Source organism: Centroberyx gerrardi, chromosome 21 (assembly GCF_048128805.1).
Source record: "Centroberyx gerrardi isolate f3 chromosome 21, fCenGer3.hap1.cur.20231027, whole genome shotgun sequence".
NCBI lineage: Eukaryota > Metazoa > Chordata > Actinopteri > Beryciformes > Berycidae > Centroberyx > Centroberyx gerrardi.
In genome coordinates, this window is record NC_136017.1 from 41,665 (window position 1) to 62,500 (window position 20,836).

Here is a 20,836-nt window from a genome sequence, read left to right on the forward strand (position 1 = left end):
CACCATTTTCACACAGTATATCCCCAAAACGCCAGACAGATTTCACTTTACTGTTCAACCTTTCTTCTTGGACTTGAAATGAAGAAATCACTAGAAATAACAAGAAGCTGTGTTCGAATACTTGGATTAAATGCTTCAACAGAGCTTTTTTGCCAACTGCCTGCTTCATTTTTTAATTAATCTTCTGTCATTTAACAATCAAACATGCACACTATAAAACCTGTGGGTAAAAAGGATACGCACAAATCACACTGTAGAGATAACACTCAGAAACCACAGCACATCTGTGCCCTCTGTATAACAAGGTACTGTATCTAAGCAAAACTGTAAAAAAATAAATAAATAAATAAAATACTGAAAATAGTATGTCTTGTACAGTATGTAGAAACTTGCTCTCTGTCCAATTCAAAGACATGGCAGTTGAGACCCAACCACTTCAATTAGTAGCCTATTTAGTTGCCTTTAAGAACAACTAACTTTTCAAATATTTCTGATGTTAACTGCCTCCTGTGTGGATGGAATTGGATGGAATGTGGGGGGAACTTCACAGAAGATGAAATACTGTGAGTAGTGTGGGCTTACAAAATCACTGTGTGTGAGTGTGTCTAAGTGTATTGTTCTTCATTTTTATAATGTATTTACATGAATTTTTTAAATGTTTTATGAATCATGGAGAAAGTATTTTGAGTATTTTGAAAATACAAAATTACTCCACTCTAAAGTATCTTGTTACAAATTACATTAGAATTTTTTCAGCCCTGTCAAATACAAATTACAAAATACTCAAAAGTAATTGAAATACGTATTTCAAATACAAGTAACAGAAATACTGCCCATCTCTGAGACAGAGAGAGAGAGAGAGAGAGACAGAGGGAGAGAGATAGACAGAGAGAAAGAGAGAGACAGAGAAAGAGAGAGAGAGAGGCAGAGAGAGAGAGAGAGAGACAGAGAGAGAGAGAGGCAGAGAGAGAGAGAGAGACAGAGGGAGACAGAGAGAGAGAGAGGCAGAGAGAGAGAGACAGAGGGAGAGAGGGAGAGAGATAGAGACAGAGAGAGGCAGAGAGAGAGAGACAGATGGAGAGAGAGAGAGAGAGAGAGAGACGAATCCCCACAGAGAGAGATCTGTATCTATGTGCAATTTACATCCCCCCCTCTGAGTCCCCCTACTTTTCTGAAGACATATTTTCTTCCCTTGAAACAGAGATATGTCATTTCCAGAGGCAGGGGAATGTAATCATCTGTGGTGATCTAAATGCACAAACCGCTACTCAACCTGATGTAACTAACACCCAAGGAGATAGTTTTATCGTCAATCAATCTCCAACGGATCATCTACATGTCCCCCCCCGAAATAACTATGATACTGTCATCAATAGGAATGGTAAAGCCCTGCTGCAGCTCTGCCGCAGCCTGAGTCTGTACATCATTAATGGTCGAGTGAGAGGGGACTCTCTGGGAAGGTTCACTTATTGTTCGGCTCTTGGCAAAAGCACTGTAGATTACATGATCACAGACATGGACCCATTCTCTTTCAGTTCATTCACAGTCAAACCCCAAACCCCTTTATCAGACCACAACCAAATTACTCTCTCCCTCAAAAAGACAAGTGTCACACCCACAGAGCCCAGTAAGCTGTCCAGTATGCCCAGTACATATAGATGGACCCATAACAGTGCCAAGCATTACCTGAAAGCAAGTAACAGTCATGAAATTGAAATTGAGGCTTTCATTGACCAGCCATACCCTCATACTGTAGAAGGCATATCTCAGGCTGTCCAAAATCTTACTTTCATCTATAAGAGAACTGCTACAAAAGCAAAACTGAAAATTTGTAAAAAATAAATAAAAGAAAACTCAAAAAGAATAATTGGTTTGACAAAGATTGTCAAAATCTTAGAAAACAAATGAGAAGGCTATCAAACCTGAAACACAGAGACCCAGGAAGTGAAGAGATACGCCTTCAGTACTGTGAGACACTAAAACAATACAAAAGTACAATTAGAAACAAAACGATAAATCACATAGAGAGACAACTCAGTATAATTGAAGAAAGCATAGAATCAAACTCATTCTGGGAACAGTGGAAGTCTCTCTGTAAGTCAGAGCCTGAGGAGCTGGTTATTCAAGATGGAGAAGTATGGAGTAAACACTTCCAGACCTTATTCGGACCGACACCACTAAGTGATGACTCAGACACCACACAAATTGTGAAAAGATTAGAGCAAATGGAATTGATCATCAAAGATAACCAAAACCCGTTAGATTTCCACATTACTATAGATGAACTGAAAACAAAATTGAAGCACCTGAAAAACAAAAAAGCATGTGGCCCCGATGGCATATTAAATGAAATGCTAAAGCACAGCACAGAAAAATTCCAATTGGCTACTCTCAAATTATTCAATTTTATTCTACGTGTGGGATATTTCCCTGAGAACTGGAACATTGGATTGATTACACCTATATTCAAAAGTGGAGACAAATTTGACCCTCAAAATTACAGAGGGGTGTGTGTCACTAGTGTTATAGGAAAACTGCTTTGCAGTATCATCAATTCCCGAATGATGAAATTCCTCACAGAACACAATGTTCTTCATAAAAGCCAAACTGGATTCATGCCCAAACATCGCACAGCTGACCATATATTCACCCTCGCCACTCTGATCAGCACTCATGTGCACCAAAACAAAAGCAAAATGTATTCATGCTTTATAGATTTCAAGAAGGCCTTTGACTCTATTTGGCACGAGGGACTTTTCTACAAATTATTGACAATTGGCATAGGAGGTAAGATATATGATTTAATTAAAACAATGTACATGAATAACAAATATGCAATTAAAATTGGAAGTAACAGAACCAACTATTTCAAACAGTGGTGTGGAGTGAGACAGGGCTGCAGTTTGAGCCCAACACTTTTTAACATCTATATAAATGAACTAGCAGAGCAACTGCAAAAGTCCTCAGCCCCTGGGGTCAGTCTGCAGGACACAGAGGTCAAATGCCTGATGTATGCAGATGACCTTGGTCTTCTTTCTCCCTCCAAAGAGGGTTTACAGCAGAGCCTGGACGTCCTCTCCAGGTTCAGTGAAACATGCATTGACTGTAAATTTGAAAAAGACCAAAATCCTGACGTTCCAAAGACGTTGCAGTTCTCAGAAACACAGATTTACACTAGGAAATACAGAAATTGAACACACACAAAAAAAAATCAAAAATGATAACTATTTAGGTTTGATTATCAATTCCATAGGACGTTTTAACTTGGCTGTGAATGAACTGAAAGAGAAAGCAAGAAGAGCTTTCTACGCCATCAAAAGAAAAATTCCAATTGACATCCCAATTAGGACCTGGTTCAAAATTTTAAATTCAGTAATACATCCAATTATGCTGTATGGTAGTGAAGTGTGGGGTCCTCTAGCCAATCAAGATTTCTCAAAATGGGAAAAACACCCAGTGGAAGTCCTGCATGCAGAGCTGTGTAAAATCATCCTGGGAGTCCAGAGGAACACAGTCAGTAATGCATGCAGGGCAGAACTCGGCCAGTATCCAATCATCATCAACGTTCAGAAACGAGCCAACAAATTCTACAAACATCAGTATAATCAGTATAAAGCTCTTCAGTGCCAAGAGTGGAACAAGGACAAGAAGAGTTCCTTCTGGACACAAACACCAGGGATTCAGGACAATCCTCAGTCTCTCTGGACCAACCAAATCATTTCAAAACAGAAAGAAAAATACATCACCTATTGGAAGGAAAAGACAAAAACACAAAGCAAATTAGAAGTCTATCTGACCCTCGACAGAGACACACAGTGGCAGAATATCTGACCATGTGACCGACAGCAAACTGAGGAAATCCCTAACGAGGTGCAGGCTCTGTGCTCACAAGCTGGCTGTAGAAACAGGTTAACACAGGCAGACCTGGCAACCCAGGGAGAGCAGGTTGTGTTTATTCTGCTGTCAGGGAGAGACAGAGACAGAAAGTCACTTCCTGTTACACTGTGACAGATACAAAGACATGAGACAGACTTATTTTGAGAGGAGAGGTAGAATTTACCCAGAGTTCAACCATCTGCCTGATCCTCTCAAACTGCCCTGCTGTGTGGGGAGAAAAGTCAGTGTGCAGCATCAGCTGCTAAATCTGTAGATTGCTGTCACACTTTAAGGGAAGAGGGACACACAGCTGGATGAGAAATGTGAAGAATAATATATGAATGTATGTGAAAAGTTCTGTTTTTAATTGGCTATGGTGATATTTTGCTGGTTTATGTTTCCTCAGAAACACAAGTGACATAAACACAGAAACAATGATAGTCAGTAGACAGTGGAGGCACAGCAACACACACACACACACACACACACACACACACACACACACACAATAATACATGGGAGGGGATGGAATTATTTTTCTGTTACTAAATTTTTTTTGTTTGTTATTTAATAATTTAATTGATGATTAATCTGTTGTTACATGCTTTGGCAATATTGTTTGTTTGTGAACTGTCATGCCAATAAAGCACCTTGAATTGAATTGAATTTAATTGAATTTGAGAGACAGAGAGAGAGAGAGAGAGAGACACAGAGAGAGAGACAGAGAGAGAAAGAGAGAGAGAGAGACAGAGAGAGACACACAGAGAGAGAGAGAGGGAGAGAGACAGAGAGAGACACACAGAGAGAGAGAGAGGGAGAGAGACAGAGAGAGACAGAGAGAGAGACAGGTCAGTGTTTGCATTGGGTCAGTGTCCCTCTGTGTCAGAGCTGTAAAGCGTCTCTTTGTTGTTTGTTTCGTCCAACAGAAGCCTTTGTTCTCCGCTCTTTGTTCTGTTGTTTGGTTGAAGCGTTCAGACTGTGGTTTTATTGTTTCTGGGTCATTTCAGGACTCGAGGAACACTGGAGCTTTTCTTCCTCTGGACTGAGATGAACGCCACACAGCCAGGCTTCTGATCTCCCATCACCACATCGCCGCATCACCACATCATCACTTCATCGCATCATCACTTCATCGCCTCATCACTTCATCGCATCATCACTTCATCGCCTCATCACTTCATCGCATCATCACTTCATCGCCATGGCCAATCTGGTGCCCCTCTATGAAAAATGGTTTTTTTAACTCTTGTCTCTTAGTAATAACCTTTTGAACTGTTGTCACAGTAATATTTTATCTGGAATCTTAATGCAGGAATCATCATCAATACAGTCAGGAAGCTGTTTCTCCTCAGACTGTTCCACTTTACAGACACAGCAGCAGAAACAGCAACGACTAGCTAAGCAGACAGGTAAATATAAGACAGGTGTCTCATCACCAGCTGTAAATATAAGACAGGTGTCTTATCATCAGCTGTAAATATAAGACAGGTAATGTTAAGATCTCACCTGATCAACACCAGCTGTGCAGAAGCGACTGACTGCAGAACAGACACAGGTCTTTTCGGTTTGCTGTGACTTTATTAATAACTGACCAGCATGTAAATAAAGAGTTCTGCATATTCCTGACATGGAACTGGGATTGAGCTAAACGCTGCACCTGTCTCACTACAACTGGATGCTAATACATGTTTCCATTTAAAAGTTTTTTCTCAGTGTATTATCATGAAGAAAAAGACAAACAGAAAAAACTGGATATACAGCGAAGAAGACTAATAGACGCCTTTCTTTCCACTGGTGCACTTGTCTGTGGATTGGAAAAACTGGCATTTACTCTCTGGTGATAAACAGTCTTCTCTATTCAGATCTGATCCAGATAGAGCTTCACCCATAAATTTATTCAAGATGTCCTGAAGATGCCGAGCCACCAGAGGACTGAAGAACCAACATGGGATCAGAAATAACACGGAAGAACCAACATGGGATCAGAAGTAACACGGAAGAACCAACATGGGATCAGAAGTAACACGGAAGAACCAACATGGGATCAGAAGTGAATGCTCATATCTTGATCATTTTGCATCAACTCAGACACACACACACACACACACACACACACACACACTTGCTCCTCCCTGTCACTCTGCCCTCTCAGCTCCATTCAGCAGACAGTCAGTGTCAGAGTCACTTCACTGCCCTCTGCAACCAATACTGCTAGTACTCCAACTAGTACTACCAGTACTACTGCTGCTGCTGCCTGTCTGCACTGGGTGAGTACACACTGCATCTGCTCCTTTTGTTTTCATCCGAATTTAACTTGATGTTTCGTTAGTTTACTGTCCAGAAGTTCTCCGGACATCTGGACACATTTCCATTTGTCAGAATTGCTAAAAGCATTTGGAGAATGTTTGTTTGTCACATGTGTTGCTGATTATCATGACTGCATGTATGTTTCATAAATCAGTCTGACTCTTTGTGTGTGTGTGTGTGTGTGTATGTATGTGTGTGTGTGTGTGTGTGTGTGTGTGTGTGTGTGTGTGTGTGTGTGTGTGTGTGTGTGCGCGTGCCTGCTCCGGACTCCAGATGTGTGTCTGAGCTGTGCTGAGGTGAAAATGAAGCGCTCCCTGGGGATTTGCTTGGTGCTTTGCTCTGCTCTGATCGGACTGGGTATGTTGGAATGTGTGTGTGTGTGTGTGTGGGGGGGGGGGGGGGGACAATAGCAGTAATAGTAGTAGCAGCGGTAGTAGTTAATGGTTAATGTACATTATTTACTGTTCCAGGTTAAGCCATTTGTTACAGCTGTAAGGATTACACAGCCAGTGGTAGTAGTAGTAGTAGTACTGCTAGTAGTATTGGCAGTAATAGTAGTAGTAGTATTAGCAGTATTAGCAGTAGTAGTATTAGCAGTATTAGCAGTAGTAGTATTAGCAGTATTAGCAGTAGTAGTATTAGCAGTATTAGCAGTAGCAGTATTAGCAGTAGTAGTATTAGCTGTATTAGCAGTAGTAGTATTAGCAGTAGTAGTTAATGTATATTATTTACTGTTCCAGGATCAGCCATTCGCTGTTACAGCTGTAAGGATTACACAGCCAGCTGCTCCAAACAACGAGAGTGTAGCTATGACGACGCCTGTCTGACCCTCACTGAGAGAGGTACCTGTCTGTCCGCCTGCCTGTCTGTCTGTCTGTCTGTCTGTCTGTCCGTCTGCCTGTCTGTCTGTCCGCCTGTCTGTCCGCCTGCCTGTCTGCCTGTCTGTCTGTCTGTCTGTCTGTCCGCTTGCCCGTCTGTCTGTCTGTCTGTCTGTCTGTCTGTCTATCGAACAACACAAACCAGCTGTCAGTCTGAGTGAACCGGGACTGAGCGGCTCCCCATGCTGCCACAGCGCCTCCTGCAGGACACTCAGGGAACAAATCCACTGAACACATGGAGACAGGATCAGGAAACTCCCATGGTGCCTCAGTTATCTGTAGCGTAAGAAGCTGCTCCGCTGTTCTGTGATCCACATCGGTCCTCCTGAATCTGAGGTTCCACAGTCTGTCGGTTTCCTCCCAGCAGCTTGTCAGAGGTTTTCCCAGCAGGCCGAGCGGCCTGGACTCCTGTCTGACAATCCAAAGGAACTGTTCCTGAAATCCTCAACATTGAAGAGACGAGTCAAGTCCAACAAGATCCAGATCCTGAGGAGCTTTCTAACCTCCTCAGTGACCTCTGACCTCTCAGAGACTCGGAGCCTCCAGAGTCTTCAGCTCTGCCTCCTGAACAGAGTCTGTCAGATTCAGGAGTTCCTCAAAGTCCTTCCACCTTCTGACAGGGTTCTGCTAAGAACAGCCTGATGATGTCCTGCCTTCCCCACCTGAGACTCTGAATAGTTTTCCAGAACCTTCATCTCTTCTCCAAACTCCTCCACAGCAGGACTTTCTCTTCTGTAGCTCCAGCAGCCTAACCCTTTCTGTCCTGCTGGTTCTTCTCTGCTGAGTCAGCAGTTCTCCACACCAACCAGGTCCAGAAGGTCCTTCTTCAGCTGGACAGCCTCCCTAACCCCTGCTGTCCACCAGCAGGTTCTGACAGACTCCGCCCACCTTCTGTCCACAGCTCTAGACTCCGCCCACCTTCTGTCCACAGCTCCAGACTCCGCCCACCTTCTGGCCACAGCTCCAGACTCCGCCCACCTTCTGGCCACAGCTCCTAGCAGCTGTTTCATGACAATGTTTTAATTTTTAGATGCGGTCACGTTATACTGTATGTTAGTCTAAACTATAATTTTTTTAAATGAGGTCAGATGTATCAATGCATCAGTGAATGAAGTATTGAGACTGTTATTTGTTATATCTTTTCATATATTAATGTCATTTTAACCAAAACAAATTGGTAATAAAAAGGATAAATAATTTAATATGATAACATTGTATTATCATTGTCCTGTTGATCTTCCAGGTGGACAGACCTACCGCCAGTGTCTTAAGTATTCTGACTGTGAGTACAACCGACTGGCTCAGATGTTCCCCCAGGTACAAACTTCTATTCTATTCTGTTGTAATGAGTATGTCTTATAGAATGTGTCTTCAAAATGTAAACCTACATTTGGGATGCCAAATCTGGCCCTCTGCTTGTGACAGGAGGTCTGGCCTGGACAAAGCTTGTCATTTCGCTGTTGCTAGCAATGGTGAGCGGGGCTATTGATCGCTATGCATTATTAAAACACACCTGATATTCCCACTTGGTTGGAAACCTGTTTCCAAGATAGGGTTTCCTGTCGAGGGCTCTATATAAACAGAGACTGGTGTTGTACAAGTCAGAGAATTCAGACACAGCCAAGATCAACTTCTCCATTTTTCCTTCAGTGCCTGGCTGGCTGCCTCCTTTCTATTGGCTGTGTGGGGCAGCGCACAGCGCAAAAGTTCCGGGCGGCGAGCTGCGCTGGGTTGGGATTAGCGGAAACCCGTCGTTGTGCGGCACAAGCCATAGGAAATAATGGGAATAGGAATAATTCCTGCCTGACAGAACTTGACATTGTAGAATTCCCACTGTAGATCCAGTTTACCCATAGACCCCCTGTCATTCTCTGACAAGGCACTCGGGGAATGGAGAGAGAGAAAACCTGAGTAACCAGTGACTCATCCTGACATTTTCCCTGACTTGGAGCCTGTGGTCGACCTCTCCCCTAAGACTGACCTCTGGCCTTTAAAAGAGTCAGTTCTCTGAAGCTCTACAATAGCTTCCATGAGCTGAGCTCTGGATGGTCTTTAATCCAGTCACAATCCGACCGGCGGGCATCGGGTGCTTCTGCTTCTCTGAGTGCTTTTCCTCTCGTTGCCTCTCGACCACCGAAGAGAGATGGAGGTTGGGCAGCGTTAGCACGAACCCCATACAGCCCATAGAAGAAATAGAGCCACTTCACAGTGATCATCAATGTCTCTGACCAAGTGGGTGGCACCCAAGCAGCAGAGGCATTCCCTATCTCCATCCTGGGGATCCATCACAGCCTTGCAACAGCAACATGACAGTGCTGCAATCAGTTCCGGCAGCAGAGAGCCGTGGTTATTAACAATAACCTCTACTCTGACAGAGCCAATCAATCTGCACGGCTACCAATGCCATGAGCTTGTGAGCAACAACCAAACTACCTTGACAAAGCAGTTGAAATACAAACAAAAAACAAATGAGACCCTTTAGGGCATCTGAGAGTAACGACTGAACTACCGTCTATAACCAGCGGGATTTGTTTAGAGGAGAACACGCCACACACAACTAGCATGTGCAAATAATCAGATCTAGATCTATGAAGATACACCTGCAAAATGTCATCACAGGAGAGTAAAACAGCACACCAGTCAATCCTCAGGTGATGTGAACATGTCTATAGTCTATATATTCACATAAACTATAATATGGACACACATACAAATGTCTATATTAGTCTATATGAATATATATAAGTATCTATCACTGTGTTGTATTACTATTACTACATACTGTATATTGATATGTATTGATCCTGTATTAATTTAAAATTGTATTATGTGAATGTGTCTATATTATATTGTCAGACATATACTGTATGTATGTTATGTTGTATTGATTATCAGTATATTGGTATATTGTATCAATCGTATTAGTGATCTATATATTATATTGCATTTATGATCAGTATATTGGTATCCTGTATTGATCATATTAGTGACCTATATAGCTATAACCTAAAGATTATAATGTATTGATGACCTTCTGTCCAGCGTTGCTTCAGGTCTCCAGTTTCACCTTTATGTATCAATAACCTCCCTATTGATGTATTGATAACCTGCCTGTTGATGTATTGATAACCTGCCTGTTGATGTATTGATAACCTGTGTATTGATATATTGATAACCTGTATTGATTATATTGTCTTATATTTTTTAGGTCTCCAGTTTTACCTTCAAGTGCTGCAACTCTGACCTCTGTAACTCCGCCCCCTCCACAGCAACCAGCTCTCTGATTGGTCTGCTGGCCTCTGTGGCTGTCATCTGGTGGTGCATGCACTGAAGAAATGGACACACACATGCACACATACACACACGCACACACATATTGACAAGCCTCTCTGCTCTGCTTACTAATCTCCTCTGCCTTCCTGTTAGGAACCGACTGTTCTCTAGCTCCCCCTGTGGTCACAACCCATAACACATACCGTTAGGAACCGACTGTTCTCTAGCTCCCCCTGTGGTCACAACACATAACACATACCGTTAGGAACCGACTGTTCTCTAGCTCCCCCTGTGGTCACAACACATACCGTTAGGAACCGACTGTTCTCTAGCTCCCCCTGTGGTCACAACACATAACACATACCGTTAGGAACCGACTGTTCTCTAGCTCCCCCTGTGTTCACAACACATAACACATACCGTTAGGAACCGACTGTTCTCTAGCTCCCCCTGTGGTCACAACACATAACACATACCGTTAGGAACCGACTGTTCTCTAGCTCCCCCTGTGGTCACAACACATACCGTTAGGAGCCGACTTTTCTCTAGCTCCCCCTGTGGTCACAAGTCACATAATGCAACTTTTACAGTCAGAAATCATCCCACTGGTTTAAATGAACATTTTTCCCATTTCTGATGGTGCTTAGCTCTCTAACTCTGTTTGCATTTTAAACAATTATTAAATGAACATTGACAGATTGGAAATTAGCTTTAAATGATTGTTTTTAAATTATTAAATGAATGTTGAAAAATTGGAAATGAGGTTTAAATGATTCACTGTAAATGATGATTAAATGAATATTGACGATTGGAAATGAGTTTGGTCGGTGTTGATGTTTGGATTCAGGCGGTGCCTTGCTCAAGGGCACCTCAATGGTAGCTGATAAGGCAGGGACATACGTCTCACTTCTCCACTGAGATTAGACATCAGGTCTAGGGATTCAAACTGGTGACTTTTCAGTCACAACCCTGTAAGAATAGTTATAGCTGCAAGCAGCAATACGGCGACCGGGCTTGTCCGAGCCATTTAGTAGTTTAGAGAGAGAAAAGGAAATAAAATGTTTTAGTATTCATTCAGAATTCTTTGTAAGCCTCTATAAAATCTAAAACAACGGTAAAACAGTTTAGTCAGGGGAAAGAAAGAAGTAAAAAGAGTTTACTGTGTATTAAACCTGAAATAAAGTTTTGGAATTTATTTAAAAAAAAAACAATTCAAAGAAATTCAAGAAAAAATTTGGAATTCCCATGCATACATAATAATTTAGAAAATATTTCTATGTAATTGTTTTGAATGTGGTTCCTCTCTAAATGTTTTTCAAGTATGCAAAATTTCCCATTCATTTCAATCATAAAATGACCACAGAATTAAAAAATGAGCTTGGTAAAACCATCCTGATCACGTGACCTCACATTCTGTTTCGCTCCAGGATCAGTCTGGACTTCCAGCCGCCCACATCGATTTCCTGACATTACAATGTAACCGGGCCAATCAGGGACTGCGACGTAGTTGATGACGTGAAATACAGGCCGCCGCTGGCAAAACAGTAACGGCGTCTCCCGAAGCAACGAGCGGTAACGTAGTAGAGTAAACATAAGTGCAGTTATTGCAGAAATAGACTCAATAACAACAATTAAACAAGAACAAGAGTATGCACTAACGGAGTTTCTCGGCAGAAAAGACGTTTTCGCCGTTCTGCTGATTGGCTGAAGGAGTTTGTCTGTCAAGGCGAGTACTCCCGCCCACTGAAATCGATGCGGGCGGCTAGAAGTCCAGACTGATCCTGGAGCGAAACAGAATGTGAGGTCACGTGATCAGGATGGTCTTACCAGGCTATTAAAAAACTGCCAAAATTACAAATTTTAAGATAAATGGATGAAATTTACCACGTCATCTTGACAAAATATTCATGTGAAGATCCAGAAAATATTACATTATTTATTAAGAAAATGTGTAAAGTACCATTTACAGTAAAACATTTAAATGCACTGTGGGCTCAATTTTTGTTGTATCAAAAATCCAAATAGATGGTTTGTCGGGGACAGTCTGAAGATGGAGGAGGAGTTAGGTTTTATGTTTTACAGTTTTTAAAAATATCAGACTTCATAATTTGTACTACGTTACAGCATATGAAAGTTTCTTGTCACTTGGGCCTACAATTTGGTGAAAGTTGCAAAGTCGTAGCATGTACAGCTAATTTTTTAAAAACTGTCAAAGTTTTGAACTTTAGAAGGTTGCTATAGCGCCACCATGGGGAGAATTGGCACAAAACTTGAGTATATGTTGTTTTGGACCAGGGGAGAAGAAAGAAGGAAAGAAAGAAAGAATACATAGATATAAAGGAAACCAGACATGAGAATAAAGATAAAACAAAAATAGAAAGGAGACTGACATTATTACAAGCAGGGATAAAACAGGACATAAAAGAACATTACCAGTGTGCTTGTAATGATTTAACAGAAACCTGATGACCTGATGGGAGGAGTTTTACTTGTTTAAAGAAAACTGTCATCAGACACAAAACATTACACTTTACATAAATCACTGTTTGCATTGCAAAAGCAGGTGTTTATTTATTATCCAAGTAATTTGTGTTAATATCACAACATATTTTAGAAATCAGTTCAGCAGTGATACTCTTCACATGCAGGCTGAAGTGAGCAGAGTTATATTTGGAAAGCATTCATCAAAAAAGGAGGATTGGCAGATTCTTCAACAAATGAACCAACAGAGTGCAATTCCTAAAAAAACATTCAGGTTAAAAGTCGACTGGAAATTTTCATGTCATTATCTTCATTAAGACACACACAGTCTCTTGATGCGTCTCTGTATCAGCACATGCCAGTGTGCCAGGACCATTCTTCATTACAAATTATATTCCATTATAATTATATTCATTTTATTGATCCCAAAACTGTATGTTTGTCAAGGAAACTGCCTGCTGCGTTGTTGTTTCCAAGGTAACCCAATGATCTTTTTATTGTTGTCTCTTATGATTTTAACACAACTCTTCCAGAAAACACAAACAACTTCAAACTACAGCAACACAGCAGTTAGGCCAAATTACCGTCAGACAGATTCACAAACATATTAATACTGATATTCCACATGTGAAAAGGTGCAGCAGGAGGAAACCAGTCTGATAACCAGGAATCATTACTCAGACTGTCAGGTATCAATATCTCAGACAATCTGTCAGATTATCAGATAATCTCTCAGAGAATCAATATTTTATAACCTCAGATCATTAGATGATCTCTCACAGTATCAATATCTAAAAGAATCTGTCAGATTATCAGATTCCTGGTGATCAGGACAGATGCAGGTTAAAGCCTTAGTATCCTGGTTACCATGGAAACAGTACAATATACTGGTTACCATGGATATTGATATTCCTCCTACATCAGATTGGGTTAGCTTTAGCTTTGGCTGTTATGAGTGTGTGTATTATCAATGTTTGGTGTGTGTGTGTGTGTGTTTATCAGTGTTCAGTGTGTGTGTGTGTATTATCAATGTTTGGTGTGTGTGTGTGTGTTTATCAGTGTTCAGTGTGTATATGTGTGTATTATCAATGTTTGGTGTGTGTGTGTGTTTATCAGTGTTCAGTGTGTGTGTGTGTGTGTTATCAATGTTTGGTGTGTGTTCTCCGTGTTCAGTATGTGTGTGTGTTCAGAATGTGTGTATGTGTTCAGTATGTGTGTGTGTTCAGTGTTCAGAATGTGTGTGTGTGTATGTGTGTCTGTTCAGTGCATGACCCAGTAGAGAGCAGCCAGCCCAGCCAGCAGACCAATCAGAGGCCTTGCTGCTGTGGCGTGGGCGGAGTTACAGAGGTTTGATTGGCAGCAGTTAAACTTGAAACGAGAGATGGTAAACATGGCCGCCAGCTTCTCGAAGTCACAGTCAGTCTGCTGGAGGCACTTCGAGTAGGTCTTTCCTATGAGAGAAACACATTATTATTCTTATTCTTATTCTTCTTCTTATTATTATTATTATAGTTAGAGTAGGTCTTTCCTATGAGAGAAACACATTATTATTCTTATTCTTATTCTTATTCTTATTATTATTATTATAGTTAGAGTAGGTCTTTCCTATGAGAGAAACACATTATTATTATTATTATTATTATTATTATTATTATTATAGTTAGAGTAGGTCTTTCCTACGAGAGAAACACATTATTATTATTATTATTATTATTATTATTATTATTATTATTATTATAGTTAGAGTAGGGGCCTGTACTACGAAGCAGGATTTGGGGTTAGCGAGCTAGCTTTGGGTTTAACCCTGGCTTTTCGGTCTCACGAAGGTGGTTCACTTTTAACCGGGGTAGATCACCATGGTAACTTATGCTGCACGGCTAAACAGCATGATTATTGCACAGGTGTGCCTTGGGCTGGTCACAATAAAAGGCTACTCTAAAATGTGCAGTTTTATCACACAACACAATACCACAGATGTCGCAAGTTTTGAGTGAGCGTGCAGTCGGCATGCTGACTGCAGGAATGTCCAGCAGAGCTCATGTCGCAGCATGATGATGCACAGCCCCGTGTTGCAAGGATCTGTACACACTTCCTGGAAGCTGAAAACATCCCAGTTCTTGCACGGCCTGCAGACTCACCAGACATGTCACCCACTGAGCATGTTCGGGACGCTCTGGATCGGCGTGTACGACAGCGTGTTCCACTTCCTGCCGATATCCAGCAGCTTCTCACAGCCGTTGAAGAGGAGCGGACCGACACTCCACAGCCCACACTCAACAACCTGATCAACTCTATGTGAAGGAGATGTGTCGCACTGCATGAGGCAAATGGTGCTCACACCAGATACTGACTGGGTTTAAAAAAATGCATATCTGTAGCCCTAGTCATGTGAGATCCATAGTTCAGTGCCTAATAAATGTCTTTTTTCAAGATAAAACTGCATATTTTAGAGTGGCCTTTTATTGTGAGCAGCCCAAGGCACACCTGTGCAATAATCATGCTGTTTAATCAGCATCTTGATATGCCACACCTGTCAGGTGGATGGATTATCTTGGCAAAGGAGAAGTGCTCACTAACACGGATTTAAACAAATTTGTGAACAAAATTTGAGAGAAATAAGCATTTTGTGTGCATAGAAAAAGTCTTAGATCTTTTATTTCAACTCATGAAAAATGGGAGCAAAACCAAAAGTGTTGCGTTTATATTTTTGTTTGCTGTCACCTTTAAATGTGATGTCTCTGTCTTGATCATCACTGTTTACCATCCTCCAGATTGTAAAAAAGGTTTCTTAGATGAATTTATTGAACTGCTGGCTAACATCTCCACTGATTTTGAAAGGATCATTATATCTGGCGATTTCAATATTCATATTGACAATCCAAGTGCCCCTGATGCCAACAAATTTCTCAAGTTACTAAGTACTTTAGACTTCACTCAACATGTCTCAGGGCCTACCCACAATCGGGGACATACTCTGGACTGTGTCCTGGATGTGATTTTTTCTGATCATTACTGTGTGTTCTTTAATGTAAACATGTCTATAGAAAAGGTTAATATAGTGAAGTGAAGTGAAAAAGCGCTACATCAATGCTGAGGCCACTCAATCTTTTATAAATCTCATGTCGACCTCAATGTCCATTGCTGCTCTATCATCTTGTGATGATTTAGTGGACATGTTCAACACTAAAATCAGGGAAAACATTGATATCGTTGGCCCACTAAAAATGAAAGTCATCTCTGGAAAAAAGAAAGCCCCCTGGAAAAATGAGGCAAACAATAGACTACTAAAAAGGGAATGCCAAAAGGCTGAGCGCAAATGGAGGAAGACAAAACAGTCAATATAAATATAGCAAAGAACTAAAACTTGCAAGACAATCATTTTTCTCTGGTATCATTAACAATCACAGAAACAATGCACAAATTATTTTTAGTACTGTTGACAACCTGATAAACCCAATGCCTGTTGTATCATGTGACCTGTTCTCTACTGCTAGATGTGAAGAGTTTGCTACCTTCTTTAATGATAAGATCACTAATATTAGATCCAAAATCAAATCAGTCCAAAATAGTGTAGTCGAGCTCCCATCTCCATCAAATGAGGGCAACATGGGTAGTGGTATGGCACATTTCTCTATGATTGACTTAGAAATGCTCTCCAAAGCTGTATCCCTCTTAAAGTCCTCCGCTTGTCCTTTAGATCCCATCCCTACTAGCTTCTTCAAGACAGTTTTTAGCTGTTTGTCTGATGATGTCCTATGTGAAAAAGGCCCCCTCTTGAGGCTATTCTTGCCATTTTCCCCTTTATTCCCCCTACTCGCTCTCTCTCTCTCCCCTCACTTGGACTATACCTCTCTCCACCCGGACTTTGAGCCTATCACAGCACAGATTGCGGATTCATCTAATCTTCCTCTGTCAGACCGGAGGTAGAAAGTTGTGTAGAAGGACACTCGTCGGGTAACATCCGACTTCATTAATAAGTGTAAATACAACCAATTGTCACCTGGTGTGCAGTGCGTCCAGTGGAAAGTGAGTATAGAATAGTTGGAAGAGTGGGGAATAACTCCAGTCACAGTGAATGTTAGTTGACTAGTTTATTACTTGTGTTCGTACTAGCATTGTTAGCTCACCCATAATCACATGCTAGTTCACTCCTATTCACAGCAATTGGTAGTTGCATCTGTGTACATTTGTGTTACTAGAGTTGTTGCTGACATTACATTACCCTTGTGTTTGCCCGAATGCAATAATAGTTAATTCCTCGCCGCTTTTAATTTGTATACTGTCCCGCGGCCTTGTAGGACTACATAAGCCTCACAACGCCCGTCAATCATCCTGGGTCGTGCATGCGCACTAGTGCTAATTCACAGACTTCTCATCTCCTGAGCAAGGTCCTGCACACATATTTATCGGCCACTAGAGGGCAGGAGTGCATCATCACATCACTGCATAATGACCTGCTGTTACTGTCTGTTAGGAGATAATGTCAACATTATAACTGAATCACCAAACTTTGAAAAATGTACCTTAAACATCATAATCATTTATTAATAATTTAATTAGTGAGTAAACACACCACAAAACATCCAGTATTAACTTTGTCTTTATTTCATTGATTTACGTATATTAAGATGAACGCACACGTCAGCCATCGAGATTTGATATAATAAATATCTAACCAAAAAATAAACCAAAAAAAACTGCCCAACCACCAGATTTACATATCATACTTACAATCCATTGTCTTTCCATCAGTGATGTTCATGGCGTTTTTGTTTTTGTATGTTTTGTATGAGTTTGTTTTGTTTTTGTCTTTGACGTCTTTATATTGTTAAATTGTTAGCAAAATAAAAATAAATAAATAAATAAATAACCCACCACATGATATTTATGTGAACAGATACACCAGAAAACAACCAATATCAACTTTATTTCTCTTTATTTCAATGATGGAGAACGCGCACGTCAGCCATCGAGAATTGAACCTCTGAGACGCCGGCAGTGGAGCGTCTTCCAGCTTTTAAAGGAATCGTTCCTTCGATGCCGGACAGCGGATGGCTGAAGAGGAGCAGGGCCGTTAGTCGGGGAGAACAAACCCCCAAAGCAGCAGACCTACGCCCCCAAAATGAGTTTGCTGCAATTATGTGCCGTTCCTCGGCACGTAAAGTAATGCAGTAATCAATAGTGATCCATGGAGAACAGTAGAACCTGTCTGTGTTATGGGAGCAGGGGCCGCGTGGTTAGCTTAGCTTACCAACCTCTGACCCTTCGCCCTTGAGAGGGTTATTATTATTATTATTATTATTATTATTGTTATTACTATCATTATTATCATTATTATTATTATTGTTGTTATTGTTATCGTTATTATTGTCATTGTTATTATTATTATTATTATTGTTATTACTATCATTATTATCATTATTATTGTTGTTATTGTTATTATTATCATTATTATTATTGCTGCTGTTGATTATCACTGACTTCAAACTGACTATCAAACAGCAGCACAGTGTTTTGATGAATTGATGAATTGATTGATATTGGTGTCTGATAAACTGAAGCAGTAAATTGGGTTTCTTTTGTAATTCGTAATTCTCATCAAACAAGTTTACATGGCATCTGTATAATTCTAGTCTGTGTGTGTGTGTGTGTGTGTGTGTGTGTGTGTGTGTCTCACCTGTGCTGTCACTGCTCAGCTCCAGACAGCTGTTTTCTGCTGCGCTACACTGCTGCACTTTTTCACATCGTTCAGTCGAACCATCAGGACAGGAATAACAGCTGAGGGATTCACCTGGAACACATTATTATTGTTATTATTATTAGGGTTATTGTTATCGTTATTATTATTATTCTCATTATTATTATTACTATCATTATAATTATTAGTATTATTGTGGCTATCATTATATCATTACCTTTAGTATTATTATTATTATTATCATTATTATTATTATTATTATTACTATTATTACCATTTTATTATTTCATTATTTTAGGGGTATTCCACAAAGCGAGATTACCGGTTAAGTCAGGCTTATTTTCAAGAAATTCGGTTCCACAAAGCAGGTTTAAATAAGGCTGAGCTCAGTTACCATGGAAACATATCCTCCCAGTCTAGCCTGGTCCTGGTCAGGCTGAGCTTCAAATCCAGGTTAACCGTCACAATCCTCTGACCAACTGGTTACAAATACACTATGAACATTTAGTCAAATCCAAAAGGAAAGATATATATCAATAGAAGAGAAAGCGGAGCAGCGCTGCCATGGCGTGTTGGAGTAAAACGGAGAGGCGCTCCGTGCGACATGGGGTGCTGATCCGTCCGAAAAACAATTATAGGCAGGAAAAGCTCTACAAAAAAATCACAGGCACTCAAGTCTCCGATGCAAAAAATTAAAGCCTTTATTTAATTGGATGCATCAGAGACTTGAGTGCCTGTGATTTTTTGTAGAGCTTTTCCTGCCTACAATTGTTTTTCGGAAGGAAAGATATATATTTTTTATTAATCCATCACAATTTGACATAGACTACAGTTACCAAGGTTAGGCTAGTCCACTTAAAATGTGGATCTCTTTTTACAGCACTTTTGTCACCTGTCATTTTTAAATGTGCTATATTGCTACTTAATAAACAATCCTAATAGAATTAGCTTTAACTGCAATGAAAATAAGCCTAATAATAATAAATGTGGACCAATTGGACATTTTGAGCTGAGCATTTTAACGTGCTCACGTTTATTTTGTTATTAACTTAAATGCCATGAAAATAAAATTAAGCAGATTCCTGTCATCATAAAGTATCTTGAAGTTTTAAACTCTGGCATCCGGGTTACAACTGTGAATCCATACTGTCACCAGTTACCATGGCAACAGCTGTGAAGCAGGACTGGAGCCAACATGGCTGCCAGAGGAAAACCTGCTGATATTTCTCTTACCGAGTCCGAACATGGAGACTCCAACAGCCAGCAGGAAGACAGACAGACAGGTTTTCATCCTGAAACAAGAAGACAGACAGGAAGACAGACAGACAGGTTTTCATCCTGAAACAAGAAGACAGACAGACAGGTTTTCATCCTGAAACAGGAAGACAGACAGGAAGACAGACAGACAGGCTTTCATCCTGAAACAAGAAGACAGACAGGAAGACAGACAGGTTTTCATCCTGAAACAAGAAGACAGACAGACAGGTTTTCATCCTGAAACAAGAAGACAGACAGGAAGACAGACAGACAGACTTTCATCCTGAAACAAGAAGACAGACAGGTTTTCATCCTGAAACAAGAAGACAGACAGACAGGTTTTCATCCTGAAACAAGAAGACAGACAGACAGGTTTTCATCCTGAAACAAGAAGACAGACAGACAGGTTTTCATCCTGAAACAGGAAGACAGACAGACAGGTTTTCATCCTGAAACAAGAAGACAGACAGGAAGACAGACAGACAGGCTTTATCCTGAAACAAGAAGACAGACAGACAGGTTTTCATCCTGAAACAAGACAGACAGACAGGCTTTATCCTGAAACAAGAAGACAGGCAGACAGGTTTTATCCTGACACAGGAAAACAGACAGGAAGACAGACAGACAGGCTTTATCCTGAAACAGGAAGACAGACAGACAGGTTTTCATCCTGAAACAGGCAGACAGACAGACAGGCAGGCTTTATCCTGAAACAGGAAGACAGACAGACAGGCTTTATCTTGACAGGCAGACAGACAGACAGGCTTTATCTTGACAGGCAGACAGACAGACAGGTTTTATCCTGACACAGGAAGACAGACAGGAAGACAGACAGACAGACAGATCGATCTGCGTAGCCTCTGGTTGTCTGAGTTAGTTTAGCAACAAGCTAAGCTAAGTGTTAGCTGCTTCTCTTTAGCTTTAATGTTAATGTTATGAATAATTCTGTTACCTTGTTAGTTAAATATTTCTCTTCTCTCCGTTAGTTTCTCTGTTTCCTCTCTTCACACGAAGCAGAGCTGCCACTGTGCGTCACTAACCCAACCCTGAACAAACAAGTGGAAAC

At 40.8% G+C, this 20,836-nt stretch overlaps 2 protein-coding genes across 3 annotated transcripts in view; one reads left to right on the forward strand and one right to left on the reverse strand.

Moving 5' to 3' along the window:
• Window positions 1-6,083: 6,083 nt before the first annotated feature.
• Window positions 6,084-20,836, forward strand: part of cd59a (CD59 molecule (CD59 blood group) a) — a 45,943-nt gene continuing 31,190 nt past the window's right edge. The window contains exons 1-5 of the mRNA XM_078291212.1: window positions 6,084-6,143; window positions 6,457-6,540; window positions 6,924-7,025; window positions 8,305-8,378; window positions 10,270-11,265. Of these exons, the coding sequence (XP_078147338.1) occupies window positions 6,486-6,540; window positions 6,924-7,025; window positions 8,305-8,378; window positions 10,270-10,392 (354 nt within the window). The 5' untranslated portion in view covers window positions 6,084-6,143; window positions 6,457-6,485 and the 3' untranslated portion in view covers window positions 10,393-11,265. The remainder of the gene's footprint in view (window positions 6,144-6,456; window positions 6,541-6,923; window positions 7,026-8,304; window positions 8,379-10,269; window positions 11,266-20,836) is intronic.
• LOC144543032 (CD59 glycoprotein-like) lies at window positions 12,874-20,833 on the reverse strand. Of its 2 annotated transcripts, none has more exons than XM_078291188.1 (4): window positions 20,723-20,833; window positions 19,747-19,805; window positions 18,493-18,606; window positions 12,874-14,266 (listed from the first exon to the last, which is right to left on the reverse strand). In XM_078291188.1, the coding sequence occupies exons 2-4, from the start codon at window positions 19,802-19,804 to the stop codon at window positions 14,076-14,078; spliced, it is 363 nt and encodes a 120-aa protein (XP_078147314.1). In that variant the 5' UTR covers window position 19,805; window positions 20,723-20,833; the 3' UTR covers window positions 12,874-14,075. The 2 variants fall into 2 exon arrangements, 1 of the variants encoding a protein (XP_078147314.1); XR_013507610.1 differs by lacking the exon at window positions 12,874-14,266 and adding an exon at window positions 17,735-17,870.